This window comes from Macaca nemestrina, chromosome 4 (assembly GCF_043159975.1).
Source record: "Macaca nemestrina isolate mMacNem1 chromosome 4, mMacNem.hap1, whole genome shotgun sequence".
Lineage (NCBI taxonomy): Eukaryota > Metazoa > Chordata > Mammalia > Primates > Cercopithecidae > Macaca > Macaca nemestrina.
In genome coordinates this window covers 155299654-155314289 of record NC_092128.1, presented here as the reverse complement: position 1 = coordinate 155314289, position 14636 = coordinate 155299654, and the positions used below count along the sequence as shown (strand labels likewise).

Sequence of the window (14636 nt, the reverse complement as noted above, 5' to 3'; positions counted from 1 at the left end):
AGAGAGCTGCTCTAAAAAGTATTTTTTTCTTTTTTTTTTGAGGCAGAGTCTCACCCTGTCACCCAGGCTGGAGTGCAATGCCACGATCTCAGTTCACTGCAAACTCCACCTCCCGGGTTCAAGCGATTCTCCTGCCTCAGCCTCCCAAGTAGCTGGGATTACATAGGCACGTGCCACCACGCCTGGCTAATTTTTTTTGTATCTTTAGTCGAGACGGGGTTTCATCATGCTGGCCAGGCTGGTCTCAAATGCCTGACCTCGTGATCCGCCCACCTCAGCCTCCCAAAGTGCTGGGATTACAGGCGTGAGCCACCGCGCCCGGCTGAAAGATCCTCATTCTTAAGCTTAACATTTGGGAAACTACGGCAATTTCAGCCACTGACCTATTTTAGGAACTCATTTCAGAGCTGATCTTTCAAGTGCAGTCTTAGGCTTACAGAAAAGAATACATCTGGAAGGTTAATGAAGAGTACATTTAAAAATATCCCCGACCCCTTTTAACTTTGTTAACCTAGAGAAACTGAGTTAGGATTGACGGGCTGGTTATATCCGTCCTTCCTGTGACGCTGCACCTAATTTCTCACCAGGAATGCTGGACGCTGTCAACCCTCACTCTGACTCAAAGGCCTTTTGGGGACATCTTGTGAAAATGTTTGATACTGCAGCCCGTACACCAGAAAGGGAAGTAGGAGCCAGGCTCCCAGGATCCCGTCCAAAATGCCGGGCACCAGGGGCGACAGAGTGGCCCTGGGCCCTGCCCAAAAAACCCAGTGATGCCAGCCAAAGCCCAACTCAAGACAAAGGAGAGCCCCCACAGCAGGGGGCGAGGACGCTTCCCGAGACGTGCTTCCCCTGCTGTAGGCAGGTGGGGTGACGACGGGAGGCGCCAGGCACAGGATTGGGAGCCTGTCCAACCTAGCGAGAGAAAACGTTCAGCATCTGCAAACATCTGCTGCCACGCCCCACCAGTCCAGGTCCAAATCCGCTTCTTCAGGCAGGGCTGGTGACCTCCACGGTTGACTCTAATGCTCCAGTCATCGGGGCCACGGCCGACTCGCTGCTCTGGGTGACGCTCCAGCCAGGAGGGCCACGGCCGACTCGCCCGCTCTCGGTGACGCTCCAGCCAGGAGGGCCACGGCCGACTCGCCCGCTCTCGGTGACGCTCCAGCCAGCGGGGCCACGGCCGACTCGCCCGCTCTGAGTCATGCTCCAGCCAGGAGGGCCACGGCCGACTCACCTGCTCTGACACTCCAGCCAGCGGGGCCACGGCCGACTCGCCTGCTCTGAGTGACGCTCTGGGGACACCTTCATTTCCATCAGGGAGGCTTCGGGTTCCACCAACTTTTTTTTTGAGAAGGGTCTCGCTCTGTCATCCAGACTGGAGTGCAGTGGCACAAACATGGTTCACTGCAGCCTTGAGGTCCTGGGCTCAAGCAATCCTCTCACCTCTGTCTCCCGAGTTGGTGGGACTCCGGGCATGCAGCACCACACCTGGCTAATTTTTGTATTTTTTGTAGAGACAGGGTTTTGCCATGTGGCCCAGGCTGGTCTCGAACTTCTGGGTTCAAGTGATCCATCCACCTTGGCCCCCCAAAGTTTTCGTCTTACAGGCCTGAGCCACCACGCCTGGCCTTGCTCTTAAGTTTTATACTTCAATACTCCGTCAAATCGAAGACAGAAAACCCAGCGCATGAACCAGGCACTGCCCCTCCCTGCTGAGAAAACGTGCCAGGGCTGTTTGGCCTTTGGTGAGAGTGCTAGACAACGCCATCCAACAGAGACAGCACCAAGCTGACCACCCAGTTTCCAAATTTTGAGCAACCACAGTAAAACCCAGCAAGTGAAATTCATTTTAATGCTTTATTAACCTAGCATATTCAAAATATTATTTCAACATGTAAATATTTTTTAAACAAGTGAAATTCATTTTAATGCTTTATTAACCTAGCATATTCAAAATATTATTTCGACATGTAAATATTTTTTAAACAAGTGAAATTCATTTTAATGCTTTATTAACCTAGCATATTCAAAATATTATTTCAACATATAAATTTTTTTGCTCTTCAGGCCTTGGTTTTATTTGCATTTCTAGAAAATATACACACATTTCTAACTCTGTGCTACAAAAATTATACAGCAGTCCCCGTTTATCCTCTGGGGATCTGTTCCAAGCCTCCCAGTGGATGCCTGGACCCACTCTACAATAAAGGCAACATGGAAACAATACTTTTTTTTTTTTTTTTTTTTTTTTGAGACGGAGTCTCGCTCTGTCGCCCAGGCTGGAGTGCAGTGGCCGGATCTCAGCTCACTGCAAGCTCCGCCTCCTGGGTTTACGCCATTCTCCTGCCTCAGCCTCCCGAGTAGCTGGGGCTACAGGCGCCCGCCACCTCGCCCGGCTAGTTTTTTGTATTTTTTAGTAGAGACGGGGTTTCACTGTGTTAGCCAGGATGGTCTGGATCTCCTGACCTCGTGATCCACCCGTCTCGGCCTCCCAAAGTGCTGGGATTACAGGCTTGAGCCACCGCGCCCGGCGGGAAACAATACTTTTAACAGTGAGTGAGAGAGAGAGAGACAGACAGACAGACAGACAGACCGATAGATATTTGGTATTGTCTTCAAAGCCCAGTGTGTTTTGGATACTTTTTTTTTTTTTTTTTTTTTTGAGACAGAGTGTCACTCTGTGGGCCAGGCTGGAATGCAATAGCACAATCTCAGCTTACTGCAACTCCTCTTCCTGGGTTCAAGTGATTCTCCTGACTCCCAAGTAGCTGGGATTACAGGTGCCTGCCACCACGCCTGGCTAATTTTTGTATTTTTAATAGAGACGGGGTGGTACCATGTTGGCCAGGCTGGTCTTGAACTCCTGACCTTGTGATCCGCCTGCCTCAGCCTCCCAAAATGCTGGGATTACAGGTGTGAGCCACCGCGCCTGTTTTTTTTTTTTTTTTTTAAATGAGACAGTCTTGCTCTCTGTCACCCAGGCTGGAGTGCAGCGGTGTGATCACAGCTCACTGCAGCCTTGACGTCCCCAGGCTCAGGTAATCCACCCACCTCAGCCTCCTGAGTAACTGGGACCACATGCACACACCATCATGCCCGGCTACTTATTTTTTTGAGATACTTCATCTTACTACATTGCCCAATCCTGTCTCAAACGTCTGGGCTCAAGCAATCCTCCCACCTCAGCCTCCCAAGGTACTGGGATTCCAGGCGTAAGCCACTGGGCCCGGCTGGAAACATCTCAATTTGAACATTAAATTATCAGAACATTGTTTCTTAAGACTTTAAAAATCAAAAACATTTTTTCATTAGAACGCCTCATCTGTAAATTCAGTTCACATACCCAGGTTCCTAACGTACCTAAGTTTTCCACTGACTGAACCAAGTTAGTGGTTTTTAAACTTAACCACACTGAACACTGTGCCGTCTGCACTTTCACTGCTCCACAGCACACATGGCCGGCAGTGCTGGAGACGCAGGGAAACGGCTTGTCCAGGCGCAGTCCCAGACCAGACGTGTCACCCAGGCAGCTCCAGGTGTAAACCTGAGTCCACCTCAGACCACAGAATCAGGGCCTCGGGGTGGGGTCCAGCACCCTCCCGAAAGGAGCCCTGTGTTTTGACACAGGCTAGGGCTTGGGAACCGCTGGCCTAGGACAGACCCCATGAAATAAGCACAGAAACAGTCACATGTCACCTAGTGTCAGGGATGTGCGTGGTCAGATGATTGCATTGTTGTGCAAACATCCTAGAGTGACTGACACAGTTCAATGGTCCAATGGTCCGGCCTCCTCCACACCTAGGCTGTAGGGCGTAGTCTGTGGCTCCCAGGTGACAAACGTGTGCAGAGTGCGAGTGCGCTGAATGCTGTGGGCCACTGTGGCACGGCGCTGCGTGTTTGTGCTTCTAAACCTAGGCCTGGTGTGGTCCAGCCTGCTGGGAGGATTACATCCCAGCATTCTGTCGGACTGAAGGGTGACCAGCTTGTTTTTACTTGTTTTTTTTGAGATGGAGTCTTGCTCTGTCACCCAGGCTAGAGTACAGTGGTGCGATCTCGACTCCCTGCAACCTCTGCCTCCCGGGTCCAAGCAATCTTCCTGCCTCAGCCTCCCAAGTAGCTGGGATTACAGGTGCCCACCACCACGACTGGCTGCTTATATTTTTAGGGGGGATGGGGTTTCACCATGTTGGCCAGGCTGGTCTCAAACTCCTCCAAATACCACAATGTACCCCATCAATATGTACAATTATGTCAATTAAAAGTAATGAAAGCAAACAAGTTTGTGACAGATTGAAATAAAAAGGTATAGTGAAAATACAGCATCATCGCGTGGTCCGTCATTGACAGAAACATTGTTTGCCTGACTGCAGGTCTGATCACCTTTTCATACAACGGAAACAATACAAACCCTTCCCGTTACATTTTTAGACGGTGAAACCAGAAAAAAAAAAAAATGCAGTGGCTCATGTTTTTGTGAACTCTCAGCGGGTTGCCTGGTGGGCACATCTGGATAGCCAGGGCAGTTCAGATCAGGATGGAACTTGGGGGCATTTTATTTCACCTTATTCCAGCACCCCCTAAGTTCCCAGAAAATCACTGCACTCTTGATGCGCATAGCAGCTGTCAATATAAACCTAAGACCAGTATTTATGTTACCCGTGTTCATCGCTTCACAAAATCAGTGGTGGAGAGTGTCAGGCCACGAAGGGTGCATCTGTCATCTAAGCCACGAAGGACTGTGGACCTCACACCCCACCCTCCCTCCCCTCCCCTGCATTGTTTTGGCTTTCTGCTCTTCAATCCTATAAAACCCAGTCTCCTGTAATCTCCAGTACTTGAGGAAGCCCTATCCTGCCACTGTCGTTTTAAGTCACTTCTGGGTTTCCACTGCTTCGTCACTGGACAGAGCCATCTTCAACAGGTGGCATTTTGCAACTTTGCTGGTGCTGAAATCACATCCAGGTGCAAAGCAGCTGTCTCTCAGGCTGGCTGGCTGACAACTGTGTTTTTTTTTTTTTTTTTGAGATTGAGTCTCACTGTCTCCCAGGCTGGAGGTGCAGTGGCACAATCTTGGCTCACTGCAACCTCTGCCTCCCAAGTTCAAGTGATTCTCCTGCCACAGCCTCCTGAGTAGCTGGCATTACAAGCATGTGCCACCACCACACCTGGCTAATTTTTGTTTTAGTAGAGATGGGGTTTCACCATGTTGACCAGGCTGGTCTCCAACTCCTGACCTCAGGTGATCCGCCTGCCTCCGCCTCCCAAAGTGCTGGGATTACAGGCGTGAGCCACTGCACCTGGCTGAACTGTGCCTGTTTTAAGTTGGCTATGGCAGGGACAATTGGTCCAAGAAGACACACCTTCTCTCACACAGCGAGTCCCAGCCCCTTGGAAGTCAGGAGCAGGCACAGCCGTGCCTCAGGGAATGCGAGTAGTGCCTGTGGCCACTGCTGGACAAGAACCCTCAGCCATGCCGGGCGCGGTGGCTCACGCCTGTAATCCCAGCACTTTGGGAGGCCGAGGCGGGCGGATCACAAGGTCAGGAGATCGAGACCACGGTGAAACCCCGTCTCTACTAAAAATACAAAAAATTAGCCGGGCGCGGTTGTGGGCGCCTGTAGTCCCAGCTACTCGGGAGGCTGAGGCAGGAGAATGGCGTGAACCCGGGAGGCGGAGCTTGCAGTGAGCCGAGATCGCGCCACTGCACTCCAGCCTGGGCTGGGCGACAGAGCGAGACTCCGTCTCAAAAAAAAAAAAAAAAAAAAAAAGAACCCTCAGCCAGGCAGGTGGATGTCCTTCCCCACCTTCTCGGCCAGAGAGCCACATCGTTACAGAGGCAACATGGTGAAGAGCGCATAAGTGAGCCGTCTGGTGTTTGCTGGTTTTGAACTCCTGACCTTAGGTGATCCACCCACCTCGCCCTCCCAAAGTGCTGGGATTACAGGTGTGAGGCACCACGCCCGGCCTAATGTGTGTATTTCAATGGGAAAGTTTCACGGTTTCAGGCTATTTGCCATTAGAAGTTCGGGGGTACCCGAGTGCGGAAGTTTTCTAGAGTGGAGATAACCCACACGGCAGCGCGGATGGGAAGGACCTAATCACTCTACTTTCCACCACAAAGAACAGCTCTCTTCAGGTTTGTCTTGAATGACACAGAAGGGTTGGTCTGAAGATGTTGGAGGGCAGAAAGCTGTTTCAGAAACCAGCTCTTCGATGCTGCTGCGAGCTTGTGGAGTGAGCTGCTTTTGTAACCTGGGGCCCCGGTCCTGTGTCCTTCATCCACTCTGATGAAGTCACACCACTGGAGCATCGCGTCACACTGTAGTTACACACGCAGCCTTTCCATGGTCACCACTGAAGAGCTGCAGCACCCCACGCAGACCTAACTGTGTTCACATGAGCCGGGTGAACCAGTACCTGAGTCGCTGGGCCAGCACTCCAGGAGCCAGGGCGAGGAAATCTCCCGACGGCTTAGATTCAGAGGCTGTCATGGGTGAGCACCTACAGAGAGGGTGGATGGTCAGCTCAGCCTCCACGTGCTGACCGCAAGAACCCACACAGCTTCCTGCAGGTAAGCGACTACCACCGACCCGGCCCAGGGACGGACACAAGACACCACCAGGTGCAACAGCTTAGCAGATGCAGATGCCTCCCAATTTGACAAATATTAGCATTGAGTTGAATCATATCCCCAAGACACGCTGGAGCCCTAGACTCAGTACCTCAGAGTGTGACCTTCTGTGGAGACAGGGTCTTTCCAGAAGTCACAAGTCTTTAAGGGATCACGAGTGTGGGATCACATGACCAGCATCCTTACAAAAAGGGGAAGTCAGGACACACACAGAATGGCGTGTGAAGATGAAGGTGGAGACGGGGGTTGCGCATCGACGAGCTCCGAGATGCTGGGGAGATGAAGGCGATGCTCCCCGCAGGCCTCAGAAGGGGCCGGCACTGCCAACACCCTGCGCCTGGACTTCCAGCCCCCAGAACTGTGAAAGAACTGATTTCTGTGGTTTGAGCCGCCCAGTTTGTAGTACTTGGTGACGGCAGTAGTGGGAAATGAGAACCACCAGAATCAACTTCAGCATTCAACTTTATTATAGTCCCATCTCCCTCAACAAACAAGGTCAGCAGTCAGTGTGGGACGGTGCTCGATGGGGCGCCGCCTCCCACTAGAGTGCAAGCTGCTTCCACGCAAGCTACTGCGTGTTCCAAGCCATCGCAGCTGAGTCTCTTCTCACCCGGCTTTGACAGTAGGGCGACTCCCGTGTCTGCAGCTATGGTCCAAAGGGTGTCTGTGCTGGATACAGAAGTTGCCGTGACACTGGGCACATGCCATCTGCAGCATCTCTTTCTTCTTGCAGCCCTCTTTTGAGCAACGGTATGTAAAAATCTGAGAGAGCAAAATGACTTCAACAAGTCGTTCTTTTTTTGGAGACAGGGTCTCGCTCTGTTGCCCAGGCTGGAGTGCAGTCGTTCAATCTCGGCTCACTGCAACCTCTGCCTCCTGGGCTCAAGTGATTCTCCTGCTTCAGCCTCCCTAGACCTGGTACTGCAGGTGCACACCGCCACGTGCAGCTAATTTTGTCTATTTTAGTAGACATGGGGTCTTCCCATGTTGCCCAGGCTGGTCTCAAACTCAGCCTCAAGTGATCCTCCCACCTTGGCCTCCCAAAGTGCTAAGAATACATGTGTGAGTCACTGTGCCGGCCTTAATAAGAAATTCTTTTAACAGCCCCCAGTAAGAACATTCACATTTAAACTAGACATGGCTCCTGTCTGCACCGAGTACAGATGCAAAATTTCATTTGACCATCTCAGTGCAGGTAAGAAGAACATGGGGCCGGGTACGGTGGCTCATGCCTGTCATCCCAGCACTTTGGGAAGCCAAGACGGCTGAAGTGCCTGAGCTCAGGAGTTCGAGACCAGCTTGGGCAACACGGTGAAACCCCATCTCTACTAAAATATAAAAAATTAGCCAGGCATGGCAGCGTGTGCCTCTAATTCCAACTACTCGGGAGGCTGAGGCAGGGGAATTGCTAGAATCCAGGACGCAGAGGTTGCAGTGAGCAACCTCGCGCCACTGCACTCCAGCCTGGGCAACAGAGCAAGACTTTGTCCCTTTAAAAAAAAAAAAAAGAAAAAAGAAAAGCCAGCATTGAAGCTGGGATTTCCGTGAAGATGGCCCGGAGGGGCTGCTGGGAGGACAACAGACAGCAGCAGCCAGGAAGCAGGGAGCAGGAGGGAAGGAGGCCAAGCACGGGTGACAGGCAAGCCCCCCAGAGGCACTGGCTCCAGGAGCTCTGGGACAGGGGAGGTTGTCCCCATCAAGGAAAATATCTATCATGTCACTGTACCCAGTGTTTTTTTTTTTGGTGCCAGGGTGTAGGCAGCCATGTAAATTCCTAGGAGTCAGAACTCCAAAAGGGGAAGGCGGCAAACAGAGTGGGGAGGGTTCCAGCAGCCGGGGGTGGCCCTCCGGTCAAGGCAGGCAGGCATGGCCATGCTGAGCGACCATGCAGGAGGGACCCATGCAGGGATGCAGGCAGAACAGACCATGCCCGCCACAAGGGCTGGAGCAGAGTGAGCCAGCAGCAGCCTGGAGGGCACACCTGTGCGGGGGCCTTAGGGCAGTGCTAGGTGAGCCCCCACCATGGGAAACTGTGTCGTGTGGGAGAAGTGGGTACGCCAGAGAGAGCTGTGGTGTCTCAGAGGCTTAAGAGACCTCCAAAGGCTGAGGGTCCCAGGATACAGCCACAGCAGGGGGAACCAGACAGGGCCAGAAAGGGGGGGACCAGAGCAAGCTTCCGTACAGAGGGTTTTGTGTGGCAGACTAAGGAACACCGATTTTATTCTCTATGTTTGAGACTAAGAGTTACTTGGTTTATGGTAATATAATTGTAAAGTACTGAACATCATATACTAAGATAGTTTGTAACCACCAACCAGAACCCGTGACTAGGAACAGATTAAGCCTGACAGTAGCCAGCTCCCTAGAGAAGCTCCTTGAGCTGGGTGTGGTGGCTCACGCCTATAATCTCAGCACTTTGGGAGGCTGAGGCAGGCAGACCATGAGGTCAGGAGTTCCAGGACCAGCCTGGCCAACACAGTGAAACCCTGTCTCTGCTAAAAATACAAAAGTTAGCCGGATGTGGTGGCATACACCTGTAGTCCCAGCTACTCAGGAGGCTGAGGCATGAGAATCGCTTGAACCCAGGAGGCGGAGGTTGCGGTGAGCCAAGACGGCACCACTGCACTCCAGCCTGGGTGACAGAGCGAGACTGTCTCAAAAAAAGAAAACAAAAAAAAGAAACGAAACGCACATGAACAGAATGGATCTAGAAAGCCATGTGAATTCTCCGTCTCAGGAGGTAAACTAGTAAATTCCAGTCAAGAACGACGAACCTGACCTGGGATCCCTCATGTTAAAGAACATTTATAAAACTCAAAACTCAGGCCGCTCGCAGTTTAGCACAGGGACAATGCAGCCTTAGGTCACAACTTTTCTACTTTGTATATCAACTATTGAGACTAATTTTCAGGTAGAAAACTGACTCTTCCCAAGGAAAAACCAGGCTTCTCGGATGAAGGAACTGAGGTGGGCTCTGTCCTTACCTTCTCTTTCTTCTTCCCAGGATGAGAGTCACAGTCTCTGTCAATGTGATCGCTAACCACCACGTCTGGTATCTGGCCCTTTTTCACTGGGATGGGAGTATTACAGAGTGGGCATACCGGGACCTGAACATCCTAAAAACAAAGGTAAGATGGCATCTGAGACTCATACAACCTACACTCACAAAAGTTTTAAACGGGTACTCCTGCGCGGCACACACTTAAACACAGAGTACAAAACCGGTCTCCTGAGCCCTCTGACAACAAAGCATCGTTGGGTCACGGATTAGCGGCAGCCATCTCTAGAATGTGGGCATCAGCTGCCCTAAGGAGTCTAGTGAAATTTCAACGAATTGCTCAAGCCTGTAATCCCAGCACTTTGGGAGACCGAGACGGGCGGATCACGAGGCCAGGAGATCGAGACCATCCTGGCTAACACAGTGAAACCCCGTCTCTACTAAAAAAATACAAAAAACTAGCCGGGCGAGGTGGCGGGCGCCTATAGTCCCAGCTACTCGGGAGGCTGAGGCAGGAGAATGACGTAAACCCGGGAGGCGGAGCTTGCAGTGAGCTGAGATCCGGCCACTGTACTCCAGCCCAGGCGACAGAGTGAGACTCCGTCTCAAAAAAAAAAAAAAAAAAAAAAGAAATTTCAACGAATGGACTTCAGCTGACTGCAGAAACCAACTGGGGCCATCTCAGGCTGGCATCGCCCAGGTGAGAGCAGAGCCTGCCCAGACGCCTCCACAGGGAGGAGATGGAGGGAAACACAGACCACAAAGACCCTCCAGCTCCCCTCAATCACCAACGGCCTGATCCCTTCTGCGGTTTCCCGGTGGCTTCTATGTACCTGGAAAGTTGTTTGTGCCCAGATGAGGCCACGTGTAACCAGGGCGAGCTCCCAGGCACTAACAACCGTCACTGGCTGCAGGCAAAGGTTGCAGGGGCTCTGAGGGGTGGACCGCCCAGCAGCTGAAGGCCCAGCAAGGCTAAAAACCTGAGCTGGGGGCTCTGGAGGGGAGGACCGCCCAGCAGCTAAGGCCCAGCAAGGCTAAAAACCTGAGCCAGGACAGGAGTTGATGGAAAGGCCAATGAGAAAACTGAGGTGGCAACCGACATCAAACGGGTGACAGGTGATCACAGAATTATGGGCACAACTTAATTATCTGCAGCCCGAGCTGGGAGAGTCACAGGTGGTGGTGCTCCCTCATTTGGTCAAATGAAGAAATAAAGTATTAGTAAATGGTCTCCAGCCAGACCCCGCCCATGCCGGGGCAGGAAGGGGCAGTGGGAAGACATGCTGGGCAGTCTGGCTTAGTCATCCGTGCCTAGTAAATGCAGGGAATGTGAGTCACTCTCCCTACCCTCGGTGATGACCTAAAAATGGCTGGAGGGTCAGACCCTGGCCAACACTGGTCAGAGCACAGAATGCTGGGCCACCCACATTACCACCGCCACCAGGGTCAAGCGGCAGAGTTCACCAAAACGACCTGTGACCTAACCAGAGACAAAGCGAACATGGGCTGGGAACCATCTGAAAAGTCAACAACAGAAGTCTCAAACCTCTGGACTCGGGGGCAAGCTCATGTCCTTAGAGTCCTCTTTCAGTTTCTACTGTGTACTCTGGCAGTCACCAAAATACGACGTCAAGGCTGCAGTTATTCAAATAAATAAGCATATTTACTGCCTTCCTGATTGGTTTCCAAGTCAAATATTAAAACCTCTCTTGCATCCCGTGAAGACACAGCTACGGTGTAATGGATCAAAGGAACCATGTATTTGAACATCTTTTTTTTTTTTTTTTTGAGATGGAGTCTTGCTCTGTCGCCCAGGCTGGAGTGCAGTGGTTGGATCTCAGCTCACTGCAAGCTCCGCCTCCTGGGTTCACACTATTCTCCTGCCTCAGCCTCCTGAGTAGCTGGGACTACAGGCGCCCGCCACCATGCCCAGCTAGTTTTTTGTATTTTTTTAGTAGAAGCAGGGTTTCACCGTGTTAGCCAGGATGGTCTCGATCTCCTGACCTCGTGATCCGCCCGTCTCAGCCTCCCAAAGTGCTGGGATTACAGGCTTGAGCCACCGCGCCCAGCCCTTGAACATCTTAAGTAAGCCTGGAACACAAGGTTACAACTAAGTGACTCCATGAGTCCCTGACAATAAGATCTCAGTTGCCTGAGAGTCATCCAACAGAAAGTCCTGTGAGGGCAGAAATGTTCATCTGTACAGCCTAACAGCGGGCACGTGAAACAAGGCTAGTGGGATTGAGAAACTGGATTTTAAAATTTAAGTTTCACTGAGTTAGCCACACGTGGCTAGTCCTACCATACCAGCAAGACAGTGCAGCTTCAGACAGTGAAGATGAGAATCTTTTGAATCAAGAATGAATTACCTTCTGGAATGCAAACGGACACTTATGTGCAGCATATGTAAAATGATCTTTACAGAAATCTTGTTTACACGCATCACATTTTACTGGAAGAAAATCTAAAACACAAAAAACAGGGAAGTGTTTTAAAGACTGGAACAAAATAATTCTAGAAGGGACTATCAAAGTGTTTACCTACACTGAGTGCTTCAGGCTTATAAGATGGATAGGTCCTCAAGGCCCACACATGCGAAAACAATCCCAGGGTCAGGCTGTCTTCTAGAGACCGACCCCATGGCCTGAGGCATTGCAAGTACTCAAACAGCACACTGGATCCACTCAGCCCTGCCAGCCTGCACCCCTGCACCCTGCCTGTGGTGGATGCTAAGTGTCCAACAGAACCTGCACCAGCGCAGTTCCCAATACTGAAAAGCCAGGAAGGCCTAGACACAATTATCAGCTAATTAACATAACAGTCAGCTTCCCCCCAACAAAATACCATTTTTCATTAAGTCTCTTAAAAGTACTTACCTAGCTGCTTGCAAGTTTTTTCTGAGCAATGCTTCCCCAAATCAGGAAACTCCATTATGAGAACAGTGCTCAAAACGCTGAGGGCAGAGTTAAGTATCACCTACGAGAATTAGAATAGTTAGGAGGAAAGCTGGACTGCCCTTCAGTCACCAGGATTTACAATTCATAGCTAATGAAAGTCAACAAACGCGCTGTGTGGGTAGCGTTCAATGGAGTTTGAGTACAAATACCAGGTATCGGCCATTCGTAATTAATCCCATTAAGAGACACGGACTCTCTTCTAGCCTTTTAATTCCTAGTCTATGAAGCATTCCTTGAACTCGGGTTTCTATTTGAACTCACATTGAGAGAGGCGAGAGCCAATTCACACAGCTGCCAGTGATGATTACGATTCTGGTGAATTTTAAGTCACAATTTTATCCATGGAATATATTTGTTGACATAAACAAAACTCTGTTACTAGGTGCTAAATCACGTTAGCTGACTCCATTATCCAGAGGAGATTTAACTCTGTCCCTCGCCTCTCCAACTCCCTTAGGCACTGAGTCTGTGAACTTATTCCTCGATGACATCAACCTGGAGTTGATCAGGGAGAAGCGCAAGCTGTTAAGTCACCATGGAAAACAGGCAAACAGCTGGTGAAACTGCTGCACTCAAGAGAAAATCAAGGGGTTCATGAGGTCCCCTCCATGATCTAGTACCCAATAGCCCTCCTGGAGCCTTTTCCTGGGGCTCACGAGGTTCCCGTCATCTAGTACCCACTACTAGCCCTCCCGGGGCCTTTTCCTGATCCTCCCATCAGCGCTCTCCACCCTCCTGGAGGCCTCCTAGGCTGTCCCCTGTGACTGGAACACTCTCGCCCACAGCAAACGTCTACTCATCCCCTCCTGCCTCGGTTTAAAGCCACTCCAAGCCTCCCCAGTTCCCTCTAAGTTACACACCCGCTACTCAAGGTGCCCATTAGTTCCTTCCCTGCCCATATTCGCCCAGTTTCCAATTACAGATCAGCTGCTTTATTATTAGCTCCCCGTGCCCGACACACAGCAAGCGTTCCGAAATTGTTTTGTTCAAGGAATTCACAAGAATTTGATGTGAATCCCCAAATGATTTTGTTCTGGACTCACAACAGACGTCCGAAGAAGCCAACACCCTACCCTGGCGGGCCGGGCATGTAGCAAGAAAACAGACACTTCTACGTGGCTGTCGCTCGGCTGGCGAGTTAACGATCCCGTCCGACTCGGTACTACGGCCCCAATGGCAGGCCCGGCCCCCAGAAGACAGGCCGGACCCCCAACCGCCAGACCCCCGGCAGGCCCGGCCCCCAACAGACAGCCAGACCCTCAGCAAGCCCGGTTCCCAGCAAACAGCCGGACTCTCAACAGACAGGCCGAACCCCCGAACAGCCTGACCTCCTCTGGCAGGCCCGACCCCCGGCAGACCTTGGCCCCGGGGGACAGCGTAATCCCGGCCCCGTACCTAGCTCTCGTGCGGGACCCAGGCAGCTGCGGTAACAGATGGAGGAGACAGAAACGCAGGTGTCCTCCTTCGTAGTCGGCTCCGGGTAGCAAAGCAAAAAGAACCTCGACACTGGGACCGAGACGCTGTCGGACGCACACCTACGCCCACAGCAAAACGCGACATCACGCCCCCAGCGGCCTACGGCCATTTATCTGCACCCCCCGGATCTGAGAGCCGTCTCGGCCTTCGGGTTTCCGGGCGCGCCCCGACGACGTCTCCCGGAGACCGGCCAATCCCGCCAGGCCGCGGCACAGTAGCGTCGGCGCGCCTCGAAGACGTCACCAGCCATCCGGCCAATCCCACCCCGCCGCGCCGCGCAGGCCCGCCCACTCCTGGCCCTTCCGCTTCCCTTCTCGAAGCGTCCAGTCGCTTCTCGCAGGCGGCGCGCTTGCTGAGTCACAATGAGGCGACTCCGCGCAGGCGCAGTGGGGCGGGCGAGGCGCGGGGAAGCTGTCAGGGTTGCGGCCGGGGTCCTGTGGGGCAGGAGGGCTAGGCCGGCGTGAGGGAGGAGGCCTAGCGACCCATCCGGCGCCTCCCGCCCGGCCCACCCGCCCACGGCCGCGCCTCCTGCGGGTTCCAGGAGGCCTCCATCTCAAAACAACGTGTTTTT

General features: G+C 52.1%; 2 protein-coding genes across 3 annotated transcripts in view; both read right to left on the bottom strand.

The window, feature by feature from the left end:
* Positions 1-12602, bottom strand: part of CHLSN (cholesin) — a 143008-nt gene extending 130406 nt beyond the window's left edge. The window contains exon 1 of one of the 2 annotated variants that reach the window (XM_071095457.1): positions 12509-12602. The gene's annotated coding sequence lies outside the window, so the exon portion shown is untranslated. Of the gene's footprint in view, positions 1-9618; positions 9748-12508 lie in introns of those variants that run through there. The other variant, XM_071095455.1, reaches the window with a different exon arrangement.
* LOC105483419 (zinc finger AN1-type containing 2A) lies at positions 1235-12602 on the bottom strand. Its single transcript, XM_011744306.3, has 5 exons — positions 12509-12602; positions 12002-12096; positions 9619-9750; positions 7245-7396; positions 1235-6504 (listed from the first exon to the last, which is right to left on the bottom strand). The coding sequence occupies exons 1-5, from the start codon at positions 12561-12563 to the stop codon at positions 6396-6398; spliced, it is 543 nt and encodes a 180-aa protein (XP_011742608.1). The 5' UTR covers positions 12564-12602; the 3' UTR covers positions 1235-6395.
* Positions 12603-14636: the final 2034 nt, after the last annotated feature.

Bases quoted from the DNA above. Each gene is read 5' to 3' on its own strand.
- LOC105483419 (XM_011744306.3), bottom strand. From the start codon at position 12,563: ATGGAGTTTCCTGATTTGGGGAAGCATTGCTCAGAAAAAACTTGCAAG. The intron at 7,397-9,618 runs GTAAGGACAGAG...TTGCTCTCTCAG, and splicing joins CTGGGAAGAAGAAAGAGAAG to ATTTTTACATACCGTTGCTC. The intron at 6,505-7,244 runs GTGAGAAGAGAC...CCCTCTCTGTAG, and splicing joins CGCCCTACTGTCAAAGCCGG to GTGCTCACCCATGACAGCCT.